Source organism: Callospermophilus lateralis, chromosome 5 (genome assembly GCF_048772815.1).
Source record: "Callospermophilus lateralis isolate mCalLat2 chromosome 5, mCalLat2.hap1, whole genome shotgun sequence".
In the NCBI taxonomy this organism is placed as follows: domain Eukaryota; kingdom Metazoa; phylum Chordata; class Mammalia; order Rodentia; family Sciuridae; genus Callospermophilus; species Callospermophilus lateralis.
In genome coordinates this window covers 36081321-36104485 of record NC_135309.1, presented here as the reverse complement: position 1 = coordinate 36104485, position 23165 = coordinate 36081321, and the positions used below count along the sequence as shown (strand labels likewise).

At 43.5% G+C, this 23165-nt stretch overlaps 1 protein-coding gene across 1 annotated transcript in view; it reads left to right on the top strand.

The window, feature by feature from the left end:
* Fstl4 (follistatin like 4) overlaps positions 1–20634 on the top strand; it is a 392418-nt gene extending 371784 nt beyond the window's left edge. Inside the window, exons 12-16 of the mRNA XM_076855776.2 lie at positions 764–882; positions 4393–4542; positions 11025–11132; positions 17452–17561; positions 19932–20634. Coding sequence (XP_076711891.1) covers positions 764–882; positions 4393–4542; positions 11025–11132; positions 17452–17561; positions 19932–20634 — 1190 coding nt within the window. The remainder of the gene's footprint in view (positions 1–763; positions 883–4392; positions 4543–11024; positions 11133–17451; positions 17562–19931) is intronic.
* Positions 20635–23165: the final 2531 nt, after the last annotated feature.

Sequence of the window (23165 nt, the reverse complement as noted above, 5' to 3'; positions counted from 1 at the left end):
GCCCAAGCCCTTCCTTCCTCGACCTCAGTCTCTTTATCTTTAAAGTAAGAAGACTGGTCCCCAAGGCCCTTTCTGAGGTCTGAGTGTCTTCTCCACAGAGATCTACAACAGTAGAGCAGGATGGGGGCAGGCAGCACTGCCCAGCCTTGATGCCCCAGAGAAACTCATGGGCCAGAGTAAAAACAAGCTGTCTGAAAGGACCAAATGACCAAGTGCAGACAAAGGCATAGCAACCAAAGCATCCTTAGGTTCCCCATGGCAGTGAGTGACTCTATAAAATAAAAATAAAAACAAAAAAAAACAGCCTTTACATTTTTTGGTACCATCTGGTCCATTCTTCTTTGACTACTCCACAAAAACTAATCAAGGGAGGTTTTCCTTTCAGAATGGGAAATGTCAAACAAATGTCAATGCCAAGGCCATCATTTATTTGAAAACTTGTGTTGGTGACCAGCGCTAGGTGATGTAGGACAGCTGTGGATGTTTGGGAGGACAGCCTGGGTACTACAGAGCTGGGGATGGGCTTTATTGATTCTCAGCCTTTGGGGCACTTTCTCCAGGTCCTCCATCCACCATCAAGCAAGGGGTCTCGAGCTGGCTGCTCATCCCCACCTCCACCTCTGCTGGGAATTGCATTTTTATTTTTTTGTCTGCATCAGTTGCATCCAATCTGCTTGAGTCTTGTGTGTTCCATGTTGCATGTGACCCTGCCTGGTGCCTGGCTGCTAGAAGGGCATCACCATGCTGTGTTTGCTCCTCCCAGGACTCAGTGTGGGAAACATGTTCTACGTCTTCTCCGATAATGGTATCGTTGTCATCCACCCCATGGACTGTGAGATCCAGAGGCACCTCAAACCCACAGAGAAGATTTTCATGAGCTATGTGAGTTTCTGTGCCTGGGGAAGCTTCTACATCACACACAAAATCCTAAAAGCCAGTGCAACCATGTGCTCCAAGGAGTTTCCTAGATTCTATTTATTATGTGCAGTATTTGTTCCAAGGCTAAGGAAGGAACACATGAGCTAAGAGTTCTCTTTCTTCATCCAGCAGCCACTGCTGTGCCCTGAGCTATAGGTGAGGCCCAAGGAACACACATGGGTTCCTGTCCTTCAGAGGTTCATGGTCATAGTATGGTAAATATTTAGCTGCCAGACAGGTGTGCCCTCACAGAACACATGAATGCCCAGAGTGGCAGAGGTGCTATGGATGAAACACAAGACCTGGTAAAAAGTGACAGTGTGAGTGGCAGAGGCAGAAGAGGTGGTTACTGGTGGTAGAGCCAGGAAAGCCCTTCCCATTCCTAAGACTACTGCCAAGACACCCCCCAAGAGCTATGCCTCCCACACCAGGCCTCTCCCTCTGGCTTGCTTCCCAGTTGGCCTCATGAGATAGTCTGAGCATCTCAAGGACTGGACTATAGCACTGAATCCAAAAGGGCCATTTCAAATCCCCCTCCTGCCCTCCCCTGAAGGACATGCACAGAAGTCCTCAGTGGGTGCACAATAGGATGATGAAGGTGATGGCTGTGGAATGTGTGGAAGTGGGCTTGGCTCAGGAAGTTCCTAGGTCAGTTTGATGCTCTGTTGTGCTGGCTTGTGGCAGATCTCAGGCTGTTTCCCTTCTCAACTGTGTAGCTTGGAACAGCTATTTTCCAGTCTGTTTCATTGGAAATAATTATTTCTTAGAAGTACAACCTCTAATTAACTTTTCTTCCACACAGTAACCATGAAACTAGTAGGAAAGACTGGTCCTGCTTAATTTCTAGCAATTAGGTTTAAATAATTGCCCTCTGTCACACGGGCACTAATTTCTCATATATTTCCAATAACCTAACCATGAAGTGAGTAAAATCTCCCAGATCCTAATTGGTACTCCGTATTACTGGATAAGTAGTTAGAACAGGACAGTAAGAAGGTGTTTCAGACAACAGAAGACCATGGGGAGCCATGCAACAATACCCAAAAATGGTCTTTGTATCAAAAAAAAAAAAAAAAAAAGTCTAAATCCCTCGCCAGAAGGTTACAATGGGACAACCCTCCCTAAAAAAAAAAAAAAAAAGTGCAGGGTGAGGAGGAGGAGATGGTGCTCTAACCTCTCCACTAGATTAGATGTCCATTTGGTCCAGCAGGAAGCAGCATATGAAATAAGGTATAGCCTTCAGTCATACAGACCTGGATTCATAGCCCACCTGTCACTCAGTAGACTAAATGGCTTAGAAAAGCTACTTAACCTCTCTAAGCCTCAGCTTTCTCTAATGCAAATTGGAGGTATTATGAACACTAGATACAGAGAAGGGCAATGGTAAAAGGACAGAGACCAGCCTTATAGCAATTGCAGTCATCTAAGAGAAAAATGGAAATGGAGGCAGGAATAGATGAACTCAGTGATTTTAGAGGTTGGCTTGGTAATCCGTGATGACTAATAAATGGTGATTTTTATGAAAGAAGGAAAAATCAAAGTTGTTGTTCATGCCTTGGACTTGGCTGACCTATAGTGATGGAGACCCAGAGGGAGAATCAGATATGGAAATGGATGGTTCAGGTATGGATGAAGTGGCTGTGAAAGAACCAAACAGGAGCTGGAGAAGAAATTTTTGTGCCATTACAATAAGTATTGGCTCAAGCTAAGGAGATAGACATGGGTGTGTGCCAGAGATCTGAGATGGGTACCTAGAATGGAATTCTGGGATACTCCACAGCTCAGACTGAGAGGACCACTAAGAATAATAAGACAAGATCTGGCCAAGGTAATAAGGAAACCAATGGGAATATATGTCATGAAGACAGACCAAAGAAGATCCCCTTTTGCACTCACTGATTCATTCAACAAATATATTGGAAGCACCAACTCTGGGCTAGGCACTGGGCTAGGGATGAGGGTATAGAAGACAAAGACCCTGCTGTCAGGGAGCTTACCATTCAGTAGAGGAAGAAAGACTGTGCCCAGGTGTACAAGTCAATGTATAAAGTCAAGTGTACCTAAGAACTACAGTAAAGGAAGGGAGTAGGGAATGCGAGGGGCGCTAAGGTAGAGGAGGTCAGAGGAGGCTCCTCAATAATCAATAATCACCTAAGCAAGAACTGAAGGAAACAAGGGAACAAACCAAACAGATATTGGAGAAGAGCATTCCTTTCAAAGGAAATTACCAATGCCAAGGCCCTAATGCAGGAAGCTGGCTTGATTGAAGGTAACAAGCGTGCTCATGGGACTAGAGTGAGGAGGGAGAAAGAAGCAAGAAAGAATTTTATTGGGGTAGGAGGAGTCAGAAAGAGTCACATGATCTGACTTCCATGTTACAGTGATCCCTGTCTGTGGTGGCTGTGTGGAGAACGGGTGGGCGAAGGGTAGTGTGGAAGCAAGGAGCACAGTCTGGATGCTAAGTAGTTACTTGGATATCAAAGAATGTGACTTGAACCAGAGTTGACAGAGGTAGGATGGTAAGAAAGGGCAGAATTGTGGAAATATTTTGAAGGTAAAACTGAAAGGATTTGTGACGCCTTTGATGGGAACAATGGACAGGGGAGAAGAGTCAAGGACAGCCCCACAGATTTTGGTCTAAGAATGCAATGGAGCTGCCAGTTTTTGAGTGGAATGAGCAGGATTGGAGCTAAAATTGACCACTGATTTTTGACATACAAGTTTGAGATTCCCATTAAACAACCAAGCAGGGCAAGCCATTTAGTTATATAAACATAGAGTTGAGGGGAGACACCCAAACTGAAAATGGAAATTTGGGAATTGTAAGCATGAAGACTGCACTTACACCCATAGGTTTCAATGAGGTCAACAAGGGAGTTGATTTTAGTGAAAAAAAAGAAATTCACGAGTGAACCTGGGGTACTGAGGCATAGGTCAGCAAACTGAGCAGAGCCCAACAACACAGAAGAATCAGCCACTGCGGATGGATGGAAGGAAACCAAGCAATAGTCAGTACTGTCAGCTGATGGCCCAAGTGCAAATAAAATGTTGGTGACGTTTAATTTAATGACCAAGGAGTCAATAGTGATCTTGGTGACAAAGCTTTGTAGTAAGGACTAAAGCCAAAGGGTTGAGGAGCTTATGAGCCATGAGAAAGTGGGAAAAGAGTATGGGCAACTCTTACAGATCTTTGGCCATTAGTAGAAGTTTCAAATGACAAAGACGAGGAGAGGAGAAAGTAGCACACCAGAGTGGAGGAATATGAACCAGGAAGGTGCTGATTGAAAGGGTACAAATGAGGTTACAGCCTCTGAGAGGTGGGAGGAGGGATGTTGGGTGAGAAATTGATGATGTGGGAGGACTGGTGTGCCATGTTCTGTCTATCCCATGGTTTCCAAGAGAGGGAAGAAAGGGACCAAGGGAGATCAGGAAAGAGGGATTAAGAAGATACATAGCAGCCTCTTTCCTTTACAGGAAGAAATCTGTCCCCAAGGAGAAGGAAGTGCCACCCAGTCATGCCAGTGGGCATCTGCGGTTAATATCAGGAACCGGTACATCTATGTGGCCCAGCCAGCACTGAACAGAGTCCTTGTGGTCGATGTTCAAGCCCAGAAAGTCCTACAGGTACATTTCTTGAAGGGAACGAGGATGATGCAAATTCTGGGGCATGACCTATCACATGCTTCTTTGCTTTCTGCACATTCCCCAGCTCCTAGGAGAGGTGCTCTGCTTGGAAGGAAAAAAATCATGTGCAGCTATTCACTATGCTCAAGAGATAGCCATGAATGAGCACTGAGGTCCCCAGAACTTAGATTGTAATCAAGGAGGCAGACCATAAATCAGAATTTCAGGGAGCTTTGAAAAACTGATGAAATATAACAAAGGGACTGTAATACTTTTCAATGGTCCCTCTCTCTAGAGGTGAATAGAATCTGAGAACTGAATGCCATTCAGGACACAGACTGGGAGCACCATATATTGATGAGGGCAAGAGTAGGATGCAGCGAGGTCATGGGTAAGCAAAGAGAGGGCCTTGGAGGCCATTAAGTCCTAGAATAAAATTCAAGGTGAGATAGAAATCCACTGAAGGGTAATCAGAGGAGTGACATGATCTGACTTATATTTTTAGAATAGATGGGAAGAATAGATGGGAAGAGTAGAGAGATGGTGGGATCTAATCCAGAGGAGAAGATGATAGCAGTGGAGGTAGAGAGAAATGATCAGATCCTTGGTGTATTTTAAATGTTGGGCCTAAAAGACTTTCAAATGGGTTAAACATAAAGTTCAAGAGAAGGAGGAATCAAAATGTTTGTTTGCTTAATGGTGATGCCATTCACAATGTGTGGTAGGCTGAATTATGGTCACCAAGATGTCTACATCCTTATCCCTGGAACCTGTGAATGTCACCTGTGAATGTGTAGCAAAAGGGACTTTGTAGATGTGATTAAGGATTTTCAAATCAAGAGATTATCCTTTGATTATCTAGGTGGATCCTAAATGCAATCAGAAATGTCCTTATAAAAGGGAGGCAGAGAGAAATTTGACAATATAGATAAAGAAGTCAACCTGAGAACTAAAGCAAAATGCTACATTGCTGGCTTTGAAGATCAGAAGCACCAAAGGGTGCAAGGACTACAACTCTAGAGACTAGGAAAAGCAAGGAGAAGCCTTGGGAAGGAACATAGCCCTGCCAACATATTGGTTTTATCCCAGTGAAATTGACTTTGGCTTTCTGGTCTCCAGAATTGTAAAAGAATAAATCTGTCTTATTTTGAGCTATCAAATTGGTGATAATTTGTTACTGCAGCAATATGAAACTAAATACTATGGTAGAAATGACTTAGGGTGGGGGAAAAACATGGAGAAGATTGGGGGAAATTATATTTGAAATCCTAGTACATATGTAAGTGGAGACAACAGGAAAGCTGTGGGATAAATAGGTCTGGAGTCAAGAGAGGGTCTAGGCAGGAGATCATCACCCTATGGACCGATTAAATCCAGAGAACTAGATTAAATCATCAGGATAATATAGAAAAGAGTCAAGGTTGGAGGCTTAAAACACTCCAGTATTTAAAGATCAAAAAGAAGGAAGAAGTCAACAAAGAAGTCCAAGAAGGAGTAACCTTAAAGAAAAAAAATAGAAAAGGGTGATACTCCAACTGCCAAAAGCAGAGAATGTTCCCATCGATAGTGGTCAACAGTGATGAATGCTGCTAGGAGCATTCACATGTTAGGAATTATGAACTGGCCACTGGGTTTGATACCACAGTCATGGGTCACAAGGATGGGAAATGATATCGGTGATTGTGAGCTTGCTGGTGCAGATTCAAGTTACAATGATAGAGAATAAAGTGGGAATGTAGCCAACTGTATAGAGGAGGTTTATTGTGAAAGTAGGCAAGTGAGGCAGCTGGAAGGGGATGTCAAAGGAACTTATTTAGAGTGGGTGACATCACAGCATTCAGTGGGATTCAAGGTACACAAGTGAAGATGCTAGCCCTAGCTAAAGGAACATTCTTTCATTGGAACAGGAGGAAATGGAAAGCATTCAGGCACAGGTGCAAATTGGTGGTATAGTGGGTGGTAGTTAGATGAACTTTCTTCTGGTAGCTTTCACTTTCTCAGTGAAATAAGAAGGAAAAGTATCACCAGGGATGGAGGTCTGAGGAAAGAGACAACAGCTGAATGTGAGATTGAATTAGCCAGGTGATAGTGCTCCTGGACTAATAGTGAGTACCCACTTCAGGACTGTGGATGTAAATTTAAAGTGAGACCAGTCAGCAGAGTTTGTCTCTTTCCAGCAATGCTCAGCTGCCCCCATGCAAATTCACTGTACAAAGAAAGTTGTGTATAACCAGCTGTGTGGTTTCTCCTGGCAAATTCAACAGAAGGTTTTCTACCTATTTTTGGTAATTGACCAGAAAACACACTATGAATAATTTCAGTCCTTTGAAGTTTAAAAGCTTATTCTATAACTGAGCTTTTGGTCAATTTTCGTAAATGTTCCATGTGCACTTTGAGAACGTTTATTCTGGTATTGTTAGGTGTGGTATTCTATACATGTCATTTTGTTCAAGCTGATTCATTATATTGTTCAGATTTCTTATCCCTACTGATTTTCTCATCTACTTAGTCTGTCAGCTGATAAGAGGTGTGTTAAAATCTTCCACTGTGATTATAGATTTATCTATTTCTCAAAGTTCTATCCAATTTTGCTTTTAAATTGTAATTTCTTTCTTGGGGGAAAGATGTCTTTATTCTTAGGAAAATAACACTCTAATATCTACTAATGCTACTTTCCTGAAGGTCTATTTTTGCCTAATACTAGTATAGCTAAATCAGGATTATTTTCATTAGTGGCCTTGTAATATTTCTATACTTTTAATTTCAGTTCTTCTATGTCTTCATATTTTAGGTTTTCTTTCATAGAGTAATATGGAGTTAAATTTTGAGTTTTATCTAGTTTAATAATATTAGTCTTTTACTTGGAGTATTTGATCCATTTATATTTAATGTAATTAATTTTATAGTTGAGCTATATTTACCAGCCAGGCACAGTGGCACATGCCTGTAATCCCAGCAGCTTGGGAGGCTGAGGCAGGAGGATCACAAGTTCAAAGCCAGCCTCAGTAATAGCAAGGCACTAAGTAACTCATTAAGACTCTGTCTCTAAATAAAATACAAAATAAGGCTGGAGATGTGACTCAGTGATTGAGTGACCCTGAGTTCAATCTCCAGTATCCCCCAAAAAAAATGTATATTTACCATATTACTTTTTTATTTTATCTTCTTATTTACATGGTTTTGTTTTCCTTTTTTTATTTGTCAAACATTTTAATTCTATTTTTTTATTAGATTGTTGAAGATTCCACCTTATGATGTTATTAACAACAGAGATTATCACACTCATCAGTAGAGTTGCATAAAAACTGTTACTTCATTTCCCCAATAATATTAGAATACTTTAACTCTTTTAGTCATCCTCCTGCATTACTCTGGTAATGAATCTTAATTCCACATGTACCTTAACCACACAATACATGATGATTATTTTACCAAACAAGAATTTACATTTAGCCACATATATATCTTTCTAGTGTTCTTTATTCTTAAAGTCCATAGCTCTGTGTAGAATCATTTTATTAGTTCTTTTTAGTGTCTGCTGGTAACAAATTCTCACAGTTCTTGCATGAAAATGCCTATTTTGTTGCTGAAAAATATTTTCACCAGGTGTAGAATTTTAGATTGGCAATTATTTTCTTTTAGCATTCTGAGAAGTTGTCCTTATCTTCCTTTGTTTCAGTGGGTTAACTGTCAGTCTTATCAATGTTCTTTTGAAGGTAGTGGTAGTGTTCTCTCTCTCTCTCTGCTTTTCAGACTTTCTCTTTGGTCTTCAGCAGTTTAACTATGATGTGCCTGGGTGTGTTGTTCTTTGTATTTATTCTCATTTGGGGTTGCAGAAGTTCTTGAATGTGTAGAGATCTTTCATCAGATGGGAAAATTCTCATTAATTATTTCTTCATGTTCTGCTGCCTCATTCTCCCCCCTCTTTTCTCTCTCTCCCTCCCCCACCTCTCTCCTCTCTTCTTCTGGAACTGTGTTTTAAATTTTTTTTAAAGGTTAGACCTTTCCACTGTGCCCCACATCTCCTTCAATTTGGATGTGTTCCATCAACTTCTCAATTTGATAATTCTGTCTTCTGCTATGTCTGTGGGTTTAACAAAACCTATTTATTAGGTTTTTTCAAGTATTTCATTTTTCACTTCTAAAATTCCTACTACGGCCCCTATTTATATATATAAGTTCTCAATTATTAACTTTTTGTGGCTCACCCCCAGGTCTGTTTTCATTGTCTTTTTCATGTTGTTTTAAGTCATATCATCTGCCTTTTGGAATGCCTAGAGATCTTTTTTAATCCAAACATTCTATATGAGAAATTTTAAGGATTTTAAGTAGTTATCATATACTTAAAAATGTTTACCTACTCTGGTAGTCAGGGAACACAGAGAACCAACCATTTTAAAGTTTCTGGAAGACTCTATTTACCTCTTCAGTCTTGAGGCTTTTAAGTGAGAGCCTGGTTTTTTTCATCAGGATTTCTTCTCCGCCAAATCTTTGCTCTCTACCATTAGACTGTGGGAAATTCTGCTCTGATTTTAATAGATTTTTAGCTTAGCTCTTCAGGTTTCCTCCATACCACCTCAGGACATGAAATCTGATGGTAGAAGCTTAAGCAGAAAGAAGAGACAATGGATCCCATCCAAACTTGAGGGAAATTTTTGCTGGGAAGAGGACAGATAAATGGGATATCTAAAGGAGAATGTGTGATCCAAAGGGTTTGGAATCATAAAACAAAGGGGTTGGGGTTTTTTTGTTTGTTTTGTTTTGTTTTGTTGTGTGTGTGTGTGTGTGTGTGGTGCTGGAGTTTGAACCCAGGGCCTTGTGCATGCAAGGCAAGCATTCTACCAACTGAGCTAATCCCCAGCCCTCAAAAAGGATTTTGTAAAAAGAAACAACAAGAAACTAAATATAGTGTTCAAGGGATATCATTAGGATAGGTTAGGAAGCTCTAGGTTGGGGAAATGGTATCAGGGAAGTAGGAAGTTAGCAGATAAATGAGAACAAGGAAGGCTCACTGGAGACCACAGAGGCCATGGGATATGTAAAGTCAGGAAAATAAAACGAGCCTCTCCTTGAGGCTCAAAGAAGATGATGATAAGAGAAGAAACATATTTCAGTTCTGTAATGTGTGAGGTTCAGGGCAACAGGTGCATGTAGAGAATTACTAGATTCCAAGACCAGAGGAAGGATGTAGAAGGAGAGAATTAGGCCAAAGATGAAGAGCTGGGCCATGCCAGCTTGGACATCAGATTGGAGTGAAGGAGCCAGGGAGGTGGAAGGGCAAATGAAGACAATATTTCTAGAAGGGACCAGTTAACCACAATGAGGTCTTGCTGAAATGTCAGGAGGATCACAAGGTGACCTTGGAGCTTGGTGTGAAGGTCTAGAACAGACAGAAACTTAGTGATGAGTTCAGATAAAGTGAAAACGGGAACTCCATAGACAGTTCTTTAAAGAAATTGTTGCCCAGTATGGCCAGTGTGGGCAGTATGAGCAGAGAGGCTAGTCATTGGTCAGTCAGAAAGGCTAGAATCTGGTCAGTTGAAACTGAAATTTTGGAAATTATATTAACAAGGTATAACTTATTGAGGCTGAGTTGGGGTAAAGGTAAAGATTGTGGAGACCAAAAACGAACTAAAGAAGCCAGGCTTCAGATGAATTATCCATGTGGATTTGAAGGCACCAAACTTGGTGACCAAGTATGTGGTAGAAAAGAAGATAGTGAACCTGGTAACCACATCTTTTGTGAACAGAGTGTAACTAGGATGTTGGCCAATGACAAGAAGAGCTGGGGCCATAGTCTAATGGCATGAGTATTACATAACAAGGGTTTTGAACTTATAAAACTACATGATAAAAAGTTGAAAATAGCCTGCATGTAACAAGACCCTAGGAGAAGCTATACCCTCAGCAGAAAGCAGTTTCAGATATTGCAGTTTAAAAAAATAAAATAAAAAAGAGTGTCAGTCTGCCTGATGCCACAGTCTAGTTCCAATAGCTTCTGTGAAAGAATATGGAAGAGGCTGCACAGAATGGTCATCAAAGTCTGCCTCAGATGACCCAGGGGGGGAAGGACCAACTCATTAAAATTCAAAGCACCAAGCAGCTGGGAAAGGATACTGAGGGTCCAAGAGGCCCACAAAGCTTCTAGGAACAGTAAAGGGAGAGTCCTGTAGCTGGTTCCTGAGTGGAAAATATAAAGCCTCTGTGTTTAGGCTTTTGCCAAGTTGGTTTATGTTCCCTTAAGTAAAACATGAAAAAAAAAGTTAATGAAAGAGAGAACATAATTAATAACTAATTTATGTCTGGGAAGACAAAGCCCAAGGAGAGGTTCTGCCCTGGGTTCCAAAACAGGGTCATTGACAATGCTACAAAATCAGCCTTCCACTCTCCTGGGAGCGAGGCCCGTGTACAAAAACCCAGAAGGGCCCGTCTCCATCAGCCTCTACCACAATGATGACCAACGTGTGACTGTTTTTTTCAAGTCCATAGGTGTGGATCCTCTGCCGGCTAAGCTGTTCTATGACAAGTCACATGACCAAGTGTGGGTCCTGAGCTGGGGGGACAGGCACAAGTCTCAACCAAGCCTCCAGGTATGTTGAGTACGCGGAGGCTGCCACTCATCCTACAGAAGGACTGTCTCCCTACATGATAAAGACCTCCTGCTTCCCTACGTGTCTAATCCCATATATCCACAATATTTCCATAAAACCTCAAGGAGAAAGTAGGAAAAAGCCTCAGGGTAATGCCCCTCTCAATTAACAGGATATCTTAGGCCATGCCCTGAAGATAATAATATGATGATAATAAAATTCCGATGTCATGAGATCCCAGTCCCCACCAACCCCATAATACCTGCCTCTTCTGAGCCAGTAACTCCCACAACCAGGATAAAGCCCTGGGTCCAGGCATTGAGAAGGGAGACAGTTCTTTCTTCCACCTTGGGCTAGACAGACTGGAGGATAATATGAAAGCAAGTAGTGGATGCTAGTTGTCTTAATCCATTTTCTGTTACTATAACAAAATACCCAAGGCTGAATGATTTATAAAGGAGAGGTTTATTCTGGCTCATGATTCCACTCAAGATCAGGCAACCTCAACTGTTCAGCTTCTGGTGAGGATCTTGTGCTTCATCTTGTCATGGTGGAGATGTAGAAAGAGAAACTCATAATTAAAAAAGGAAAAGGAGCAGCAGAGAGCAATTATATCAATAAACAAAAAACACAATGTCCTGAGTAGTTTGCCTGTGGCTATGGAAGCCACGTCCTCAGCCCCTGCACTGTGCTTACTACCTCCTGGGAAAGGGCTGAGCTCTGGAGATCTGTAGGATTCCTCACTCTACCAGCCAGGGAAGGTCACCCAGTCCTGTGCTGAGTGTGCCTGACCTAGCCTTTCTCACCAGGGATCAGGAAAGGAGTGAGCCCTACAAAAAGTGAGTTGAATACCTGTGTGCTCCATCTTCTCCAAGACACTGCAGAGGGCTGTTCTGAAAATACAGGAGGAGGAGTTAATTCACGACATACAATGGGTGGCTTGGGCCATCAGGGTTTCTCCCTCAGAACCCTGATTGAGGAGAACTGCACATGAGATGGTTCTGCCCTCTTTCCAAGACTGGTGAGAGGCTGGGAAGGCCAGAGCTCCTTCTCAGGGACTGACCACCGGCCCCAACCACCAGCCAACCTCCTGGTGCTCTGCTGGGTCAGTAGAGATGCTATTTCACCTCCTGTAAACTGAGATTACTATTACTCAAGGGATGCCACCAACCAGCCCTGGGTTCCAGTGAGTGAAAAAAAAATAATAATAATAGCCTCTGAGGACCTAGGAGCCAGAATAAAGGTCTCTCAGAACAGAGCATAAACCCAGAGAAATAGAACTGCCCGTGGGAGCCATAAAATAAGGCTAAGAATGTACCTACGTAAATTCAAGAGATGAGCCACCAGAAAAGGTTTTGTTTTGTCAACTAAAAATGAACAAAAATTTTTCCTAATTTGAAACTACAGTCAGTGAATTAGAAAATTCAATGGTCTCTACTGAGGAAAAAAAAAAGTAGGCTGAAAGATGAATCTTTCTGAAATCACAAAGCAAACACATAAAGAGATTGAGATGTGAAGTGAGGACCACAGAAGTTTAGACAAAGGTCACAGTTGAAATGGAATCAAACATTAAGTAAATTTGGAATATTAACCAGGTAAATTGAAAGAGATCTACAAGTTCCAGTCTAAATTGACGAGAAATGACATCTCTGCCCTTTTTAAAGTAAAATTCTGGAACTCCGAGAATAAAGGGAAAATCTTGCAAGGGAAGATCTTTCTGAGCAGAAAGAGCAAATTACCTATAAAAGACAAAACAAGCAGATTGGCACTGAACTTCTCACCTGCAACAGTAGCTGGACGCCCACGGAGCCACATCTACATACTGTGAAGAAGAAAAGGCTAAAACCCCAAGGTCCTGTTCCAGCTGAGACATAATTTACCTGTCAAGACAAAAAATAAATAAATGATATAAGGGTATGCAAACACTCTGGGAGTGTGTAGCCTCACTTAAGATACTAGATGAACATCAGATGAACCAGATCAGAAGGAAAGAGAGAAAGGAGAGAAAGTGTTGATGAGCCAAAGAAAAAGATTTAAAAGCAAGGGGGATGGAAGGTATAGGAGGAAAGTAAAGTGTCTTGAATTGGGAGGGACACTGTGTGAGAAGCACTTGATAGTAGGCTATGACTAAAGGGGGAGTTATTTCAATCAAAAATAAAAGGAGGGAGAGGAAGCCGAAGGAAAGTAAAAAATACTCAAAAATCTCCCTTTGTCGGGATGAGAGAGGATATAAAAAAACGTTGAAAAAGGAATATCTCTTACTCCAAATGTGACCAGCTGAATTATCTTATTAAAAGTAGAGATGATCCAATTGGGCTTAAAAAAAGAAAGAAAATTAGCAACAAGTTGTTTACATGAAATGAAATAAAATGAACTGATAATAAAAGGTTGAATTTAAAGGGGTGAGAATAGGGATAAGAGTAAGAGATGTCTGGGAAAGGGAACAGGAACATCAGATGAGGCAACTTCAAGGTCACAAACTCTGAACAGTCGGAGAGACGTTGACCTGCCAAGGTGTAAAACATAACTAACTACATAAAACAGGAGTGTCTTAACAATTAGATTTTAAATAAACTTAAATTGTACATACCAAGGACACAAAGAATGATATAAAAAATTAATAGAAACAATGAGCTGAGTTTAATAAATATAGACAATCTTTCACCTGTCAAATAGAATTTTTCACACATTCTCATATACAAAAGCCTATTGCAAATCATAAGAAAAACCTCAAAATTTTTGTAAAATTAGATGTTATCAGCTATAGTATCTGATAATTTGAAATAGTTCAACGGTAACCTAGTAAAAAAAAACATTCCCAGATAGGTATTGGTCAAAAGCAATTTCGGGGTGGGGGGCAGGGAATAGTTCACATCAAACCCAGCAGGATACATAGAAAGCTATATGCAAGGAATAGTTACAATGGAAGCTTGCAAAGGGAGTATTTGTATTAAAAAAATGGGGAAAAAAAACAAAATGTTAAGAAGGAATTAATAAGGAGTGAAATTAATAGAAAACAAAAACAGAATAATCCTTCCCTACCTTAATGTAGAAGAGAGAGAACAAAAATAGACAAAATATAGAATGAGAAAGGAACTACTACTGCACATACAGGAGGATGAAAATAGCTAGAATTAAATACTACCTTGCAACTCTGGGTGGCAGATTTTAAAACCTTAAGAAATAGGTGATTGTTTATGAAACGCAAAAGAAAAGAACAGTACCTAACTTTAGAAAAAGGAAACTTGAAATAGAACAATTTGTCATGGAAGGGTTTTTTGTTTGTTTTGTTTTTAGATTGAAGAACTGCCATAAAAATATGTACATCTGAATTTTATCAAGGCTTCAAAATATAGATAATTTTAATATTATTTGAACTATCCCAAACCATGCAGGGGGTATACAGCTCCTTACTTTGTTTTAAAGAGCCAGTATAATTATAAAAACTGGTTTAAAATAATATTTTAAAAACTATAGACTAATCTCATCTATGAATACAGAAGCAAAATTCTAAAGACAATATTAAGAGTCCAGCAATGTATCTGATGCTCAAACAGGAAACACATTCCTAGGACACAATGATGTTATTCATAATTCCAACAAATTAAAGGAAAAAAGAGAATGTCTTCAGTAAGTACTAAAAAGGCATTTAATCAAATACACTAGACAGTCTTAATAAAAGGCCTAAAAACCCTAGAAGAAAATTCCTTAAATATGGTAAAGATCTATTTCCCAAAAAACAAAGCAAATTTTTGCCTACATGGCAAAACACTAAAAGCATCTTAATTAATAGGAGGAATTAGACAATGGTGATCATCATCAGTCCAGGAAACACATTGTCACCAAAAAAAGAAATACTTAGGGTGGGTTAGGGCTAAGGAAACCAGTACTTGCAAAAATTACTCCTGGAAATGTCACCTAACACAGTAATTATCAAATGGGACCCAAAAAGGAGTCATTTTTGATCCATCTCCTTGACTTTTCAGAATATATTCAAACGCTATGATCATGAGTGTGGACGAAGATTTAGCTGTGATATTTTATGTCATTGCATTGTTTATAGTTGCAAAACATTAAAATATCCTAATATTCTTTCTAAATACCCAACAGGAAGGGATTTGTTAAACAAATCTTGCTGTCAGTACGTAAAGATGTATCTATAACTGAGGCCTCCCCAGCAACCAGTTTTTTAATGTTGGTCTCTCCTTGAACTCTGCCCCACATGTCTAAAAGCTAAAATCTCAGGCCCAGCTTTTAGCTACCTCTCCACCTGTCCCACTGGATACCTGATTCCTTTGCATCTCTAGGTATCACTTCCCAACTGGCTTTGTCCACCCTCTGAGGGAAATACCTAGACTTCTTGTTCCTACCCTTGTAACCAACTGACATCTGCTAATATTCAGCCATATACGTATATCTCCTGAGGCAAGCCCGGAGAGATAGCTTAAGGGCACTTGTGGGCCCAGCCAAGTTTCAGGACACAAGACCAGGCCAAGAAGGAATTTATGACTCCAAGAAACAAGTCTGACATGCCCACATCAGTTCAGTGGCCCATGGTACTGCGTGTTGATGAAGTAACCTCTGAATATAGGGTGTCAGAGTGGTGAAGCGCGAATGACACTGACCGATGACAGCCTGTAATTTTCCATCTCTATTATAAGCTAAAATGACAGGCCTGATATCCAGCAGTGATTGCATGCTGCTTTAGAATCCTCTGGCATTTTCCCCCAGACACTCTGTGATCCAGTTTCCTTGTGCCGATATTTTCTTAATGCCCAGTTCTATGAGATTTTTCTCTCGTGGACTTGCCATGAAAGTATCATTTGACCATTTTTTAAAAAGGAAAATCACAGGAAAAGTAACCCAGTGCCACTTGAGAACTGCCCCAAGACTAAAATAACAGTGAGCATCCCTCCACTCTCCAGCATTCAGCCTGCTGACCCCCAACGAGAAGCCTGGTGAAGACTCAAATCTCAAGCCTGCCTGAGGGGGAAGGCCAGGTGTTTGTGTTTTCATGGAAGTGAGAGCCAGAGGCAGGCCCATTCCTAAAAGGCAGACCATCCAGAGCTCCAAGTTGTGTGAGTCAGAAGCCCCCCCACCAGAGGCTGCCCTCACCCTACAGGCCCAGCCTTGGGCTGCAGAAATCTGGATCCCTCTTTCTGCATGCTGGCCACAAAATCATGATCAAGAAACATGTCTCACTAGGCTTTGCCTCCTGTCCTGCCCAGAGAGTCTGGGCTTATCCTTAGAGACATTAAACCAAAACTGCCCACAAGTTGACCAAACCCCTCACATGACTGAAGATCTCCCTCCTTCTGGGCAATAGCCTAGAACCTTAAGGCAGAGGGACACAGACTATCTGACTCAGGCTCAGCCTGGCCACAGGGGCTTCACACAGAGACCTCATTCTATCACATGCCACAGGACTCTCTCCTAAGCTGCCAGTGTGCCCTTCCCCTGACACAGACACAACAGGGACACATACCAGAGAATGGTTCTTACTGTGTCCTGCCAAGTCCACAGCGGGGGTTGGGGTGGAAAGCAGTGCATCCAAGGAAACAGATCAGCCATGTTCTGTCACTATCAATTTGCACAAAGCACAGGCCTAATTCTTTACTTTTCACAGCAAGTCTTCTTTGTAAAACCATCATCTCCCCAGCATCCTAATTGTAAGACATCTAACTGGCATGAGTAGCATCTCTGATGCATCCCTGCAGGGAATCCCTGCTTTCTCAAATAAATCTCAGACTCACAACTCTCAAAGACTATCTCTGTGAATAGGAAACCACAGATTCCCAACAAACTAGCCCAGGGAACCTGGCACTGAGGGAAAAATAAAGTCCCAGCAAACAATGCCACCACTCAATATTTTCATTATTAAAGGACTATCCCTCTTTTCCTAGGGTGACCTTGAGATTGAGAAGGTGAGAATCCCTAGAGGGAAAAGAGGCTGTCTCTGGACAGAATGATGTTTTAGTTCCAGGAACCCCCTCAGAATCTCCAACCCCACCCCTCAGGTCCTCACTCTGTCATTGCAATGGCTGGCACGGGGCACTGATGGCAGGCTGAGCCGTAAAGGAGGGAATGACTGGGACCATCTCTCCTGCCTTACCACTTCCTATCCCAGGCAGGATGAGTGCCTGCCTGCTGCATTCCTGAGCAGTTCTGTTTGCTGCAGTCTCTTCCTTGAGACTTATCCACCATCTCTCCCTCCCAAGGAGGCCCTCTGCTGGGGGCCACACCTGAGCACACAGGTGTCTCCAGGCTTCCAGTCCTCTGCCTGGATGGGCCCTCACAAGGACTCTGCTCTATGTTGTAGGTGATCACAGAAGCTAGTGCTGGCCAGGGCCAGCACCTCATCCGAACAACCTTTGCAGGAGTGGATGATTTCTTCATTCCTCCAACAAACCTCATCATCAACCACATCAGGTAAGCTGGCCTGCGGTGCCTCTAAGGACTTCATGCTCCAGCCTTGCCCAGAGTGGTACCTGTTTTAGTCTCCTCCTCCTCCTCCTCCTCCTCCTCCTCCTCCTCCTCCTCCTCCTCCTCTTCTTCTTCTTCTTCTTCTCTCTCTCTCTCTCTCTCTCTCTCTCTCTCTCTCTCTCTCCCCCTTTCCCTCCCTCCCTCCCCCTATCTCCCCTGAACTGACTTTGGACTTATCAGGAAGGGACAGAAATGAATCCACTTCTGACAAAGCAGACCCAGAACTTAGTCCCCTTTGCTTAGCCACTCTGATAAAGTTAAGGAGGGTGCCTAGCTCCTAATACCTTCAGGAGCCCCGTGACACCAGGAAATGTCATCTTCAAGGTAAGAACAACAGAGGAAGAAAGAAACTACAACACAGAAAGAAAGAAGCAACAGTGATTAGTTAAGCATCCTCTCCTTTTAGACCCAAAAAATCTAGTAGAGGTGGCCTTGACTCCTGTTTTACTGGTGAAAATACTGAGGCTCAGAAATGTGAAGACAATGGCCAAGGTTCTGCAGTCAGGAATTGGCAGAATCAGACTAAATGCAAAGCCGAGTCTCCTTCCTCTGCCCCATTCGACCTCATTTCCACCTAACTACAGTCCATGGTTCCTCTAGGAGCCCCCAGGGCATCTGTGCAGAAACCCACAAAGAGACAAGACCTCCTGGTTGTCATAGTTTTTAACCACCATTCAAAATAGAAATTAATAATAATAGCCACGGGGCTGGGATTGTGGCTCAGTGGTAGAGCACTTGCCTAGCCCATGTGAAGCACTGGGTTCGATCCTCAGCACCACCTAAAAAAATAAATAAAATAAAGGCATTGTGTCCATCTACAACTAAAATTAAAAGAATAATAATATTAGCCATGGCCTCAACTGAAAACCTTTCCCAACCTGGCCATTCCCCTTCCATATTCATTTTAGAGAGCCCCCAGATGTTTTCTCTAAAGCTCCACCTCCAGAAAACTCAGCAGGAGACTCCAAAGGTCTTATGGTGCTACATCACAGTCCAGAAAGGCATGTGATGTCAAGCACTTTCCTCCAGGTAGAATGGTCCATTTTGGAAAGCTGATGTGGGGAGTCACACTCACCCTTACCCAAGGAAGAACACAGCCACCTTATGAGCCCCCTCCCTACAGAGTGCACCTGGGGAAGAGCCTCTGAAGCTGTATTAATTAATGAGAACCCCACAGAGGAGCTGAATTCAGCTAGGCCCCACAGCTCCTACCTAGCTTTTGTATTCACAGTCCTTCTAAGAGCAGTATCACCTGCTCTTTCCATACTCTGGCTCTTTAGAGATGCTTTAAAGACATGCCTGGAGGGAGAGAACATTTTATCCACTCTGACATAGAGTTTTCCAAGAGAATAATATGGAAGAGATTTTTTTTTCCTATTCCTTTAGGTGGAATTACCAAAAGAGCTTTGTTGAGCATAGGCTCTTCAGATCAAAGGAAAGTCCCACCTGGAGTCACATGCTTCACCAGCCTCCAAACAGGACTTTCAGAAAGTCCAGATGTAAGCAACTACCCCTTGTTTGAGCCTCTCCATTAAAGTTCCCTTTCCTGTTTTCCACATTTTTTTATTGGTGCATTATAGTTATACATGTTGATGGTAAAGTTCCCTCTTATATTGGATCATCTCAACAGTCCTAGGAAGAAACTATCTTTTTTATAATCACTGAGGCTCAGAGAGGTAAGCAGCTTGCCCCAGGCCCTGCAGTCAACAGGGCAGCATGATGGCTCCAAGTCATCTTGCCCCCAAGGTGACCACTGTCCTTGGCCCATTGCCCAAGGCTCTTTCTCCCTGCATCATCAGTGCCAGAGAAGAGACTTCCCAGGGCCCAGGACACTAATGGGAAATCTGTACCTGTGTAGCTACATCTTCATCCTCCAATTCTGACTCACCCTCTATTCCAGTAAACAGCTGAGATGTGGGTTCTCTGATCTTGTCCTCAGGGGAAGAGTCTCTTTTCAGTGCATGCTCACCCTGGAAGCACAGGCCTTGCAGAATCAGATTCAAGGGCATCCAAAAGGAAGAAGCCATGGAAGCCCTTTCCCCCTCCTTTAAAAATCATGTCTAAAGATGAGTGCATGTTGCTAGAGCATAAGTCCAGTAACATTTGTAAATCAACCACATTTGGCCTGAGATCATAGATAATTTGTTTAGGAAGCCATCCCCTGCAGAAAGATATAGCTTATTAATAGGCTATTAAATCACCGAAGGATTGTGATAAAGGGAAAAGGGTAAGGAGGCAATCCTTTAAGACAAATGTCAGAGCCCCTACTCCTCCAAGAGGCCTCCCACTGTCTGACCTCCATTCTTCCCCTCCCAGGTTTGGCTTCATCTTCAACAAATCTGACCCTGCAGTTCACAAAGTAGACCTAGAGACACTGATGCCCCTCAAGACCATAAGCCTGCAAAGCCATGGCTGTGTGCCCCAAGCCATGGCACACACCCACCTGGGCGGCTACTTCCTCATCCAGTGCCAACAGGACACCCCCACCTCCACCACCCCGCAGCTGCTCATTGACAGTGTCACAGATTCTGTTCTGGGTCTCAACAGTGACGTAACAGGGACCCCCCATGTGTCTCCGGATGGGCGCTTCATTGTCAGCACCGCCGCCAACAGTCCCAGGTTGCACGTGCAGGAGGTCACAATGAGGGGGGAGATCCAGACCCTGTATGACCTGAAAATAAACCCAGGCATCTCGGACTTGGTGTTCCAGCACTCCTTCACCGAAGGGAATCAGTATGACATCTATGCCACCCTGGAGACACAGCCCGACCTGCTGTTCCTGGAACTGTCCACAGGGAAGATGGGCATGCTGAAAAACTTAAAGGAACCACCCACAGGGCCAGTCTGGCCCTGGGGAGGACCTCGCAGAATCCTGAGGGACAGCGGGCTATTTGGACAGTACCTCCTCACGCCAGCCCAAGAGTCACTGTTCCTGATCAATGGTAGACAAAACACACTGCGGTGCGAGGTGGCCGGCATAAAGCGGGGATCCACGGTGGTTTGGGTGGGCGAGGTATGAAGGAGCTCAGCACAGAGCCCTGGGCCCCGCGGGCACCACCTAGTCCTGACACCGCAGCCCCAAGCAGGCGCGCTGTACATTTTCACAGACAAAAGCAAAATCCCGTATCCGCTTTGTGGTTCAACACTGGTCTCCTTGCAAGTTTCCTAGTATCAAGTATGCGCTGCTATCAAGATTGGGGTTTTTTCATTAGGAAGTATGATTTACGCCTCGAGCTGCGACGAGAACATATGCTGCTGTGCAAAGGAATCATTTCTGTACCAGGCTGCACGCCGCGTCACCTGGGGATGCCGTGGAACCAAGAGATCCTGCTTTCCGGGGACACTCCTGTCAGTTGCCTTCACATTGTCATCATCCTGTCCCGCCAGCCCCAGCCAGAATTTTTGCCCTGAACCTCGTGGCCTGGAAACAGGGCTGAGCAGGAGCAGGGACTGTCCCTCTGGGAGTTGAAGGCCATCTGTCCTCGCTTGGGACCTCACTTTCTCCTTCACAGCCGCTTCTTGCTTTCCTTTCCATCTGACTTGGCGTAAGCCTGAGGGAGAGCCAATGAGACTTACTACACCTTGGGGGATGGGGAAATCACTCTCTTTATTTTGGAAATTTTTGATTAAAAAATAATTTTTTATAATCTCAAATGCTAGTAAGCAGAAAGATGCTCTACGAGGTCCAGCTACATTCTTCCCTGCCTTAGGCCACGTCTCTGGGGGTCACTCCTGAACATTCCACAGCCAGAAGAACAATGGTCACCCAAAAACAATGGCCCGCTATACCATTGCCGCTCCTCTGCCCCAGGTGCAGATCAGGCCACCAGGTTGGTAAGGACTTGGTCCTGTGTTGGGAACCCAAGAGACCAGGACAAGCCTGCGTACCTGCTTTTCACCACGGAAGGGGGACATTTCCCTAGCCAGGCCCGGTACCCCAGATTCAGGGCAGACTAGGCTTGCCTGGCAAGGTGTACCCAGCCTCCAGACTCTATGCAGAAGCCCCAAGGACACAAGAGCTGTCCCTCCAGGTTCCCAATGGATGGATTTCTTTTCTGCCCAAGACCCAGACACTCAGCCCAAGTCAGCACTGCACAGAGGACACTTTTCATGCCACAATCTATACACACTCCAAAACTCAGAATCCGAAGACTGCAGACTGAGAGCACCAAGTTATTCCCAAATGTCTCAGCCTATGCAGGAGGTCAGGTGGGCAGCACAGTAGTACAGCCCAACCATCCTCGGGGAGACCGCCTATGTCAGAGACTCTCAGCAAGAAAGAGTCTCTGTTAACTTCTCAAAATACCCCTTTCCCAGCTGGGTGCAGTGGCGCACGCCTGTCATCCCAGAGACTTGGGAGGCTGAGGCAGGAGGATCTTAAGGCTGGGTAACATAGGGAGATGCTGTTTCAAAATAAAATTTTACCAAAGGCCGGGGTTGTCACTCAGTGGTAGGACACTTGCATGGCATGCATGAGGCTCTGGGTTTTAGCTCCAGTATGGCAAAAAAACAATAATGATTTAAAAACCCTGTCCCTCTCTCTCTCGTGTCAATGGTCAAAACTATACATGCTTTCTGGCTTGATCATTCCGTAAGCTCCATGGGTTGGGAGAGGCGGCCCTGTCACAGACACCTCAGCTATTTTAGCCACCTTCACCTGCCAGCATGGCCATGATTTTGAAATTATCATACACCCAGCTCCTTTTACTCCCCTCTGACTACCCAGCCCACCTATGCTCTCCCCAATTTCCTGACACCAGCCCCTTCTCTCCCGCATTTCCTCTCTCTTGGCCACCAAACACCCGTCTCCCACAATTCCCAGGAGAGTGCCTACACGTGTATGTTCATGTTTTCAACTTTTTTGCTTTTTAAGGGAAGACATGTAGGAAGAGGTTGGGGAAACTGACCTCTGGAATCTTGTGTTCAGTCTTACAGTAGCTGGGACAGATAGTTAACACACCTCATCCTGTCACTGTTTTGTTCCTGCCTCAGTATCCTGACAGATTTACTCCTAAACTCCCACGTTTATCACTGAAATTCTCCGGTGTACATAACTTTGCCTCTTGGCAAAATAGTGTCAACCCTGGCAGAAGAGTCTCTGAGCCTGAAGGAAGAAAAAAAAACTCCCACTATCAGGCCAGAACATCAGCCTGTCTGGGTCACAGGATTCCTAAGTAAAAGGGCAATCCAATCTAAACTGGCCTTGTAAGTTGGGAGTGCCAGAATTGAATCTGCTCCATCCACTCCTTTGCCACTATTCCTCTGTCTCTAAATGTCCCTGAAAGGCACACCTACTTTCCACTGTCCTTACAGTGAAGCTACTGGAGACGACCAGCATGCAGGACACAGTTGAATTAGAGCAGGAACTCACGGGCCTGACGCCCAGGGCAGAGTTTCAGCAGCCCAGCCCTAGGAGGCCAAGTCACAAAGGTTAGAAGACAGATGTCTTCGTAGCAGTGAAACCAGAGGATCTGCTCAGATGGGAAGCAGGGGGATGACAGGCCAGACCCTCCTGCCCTCGCACATTTCAGCCACAGAAGCAGCCAGGAA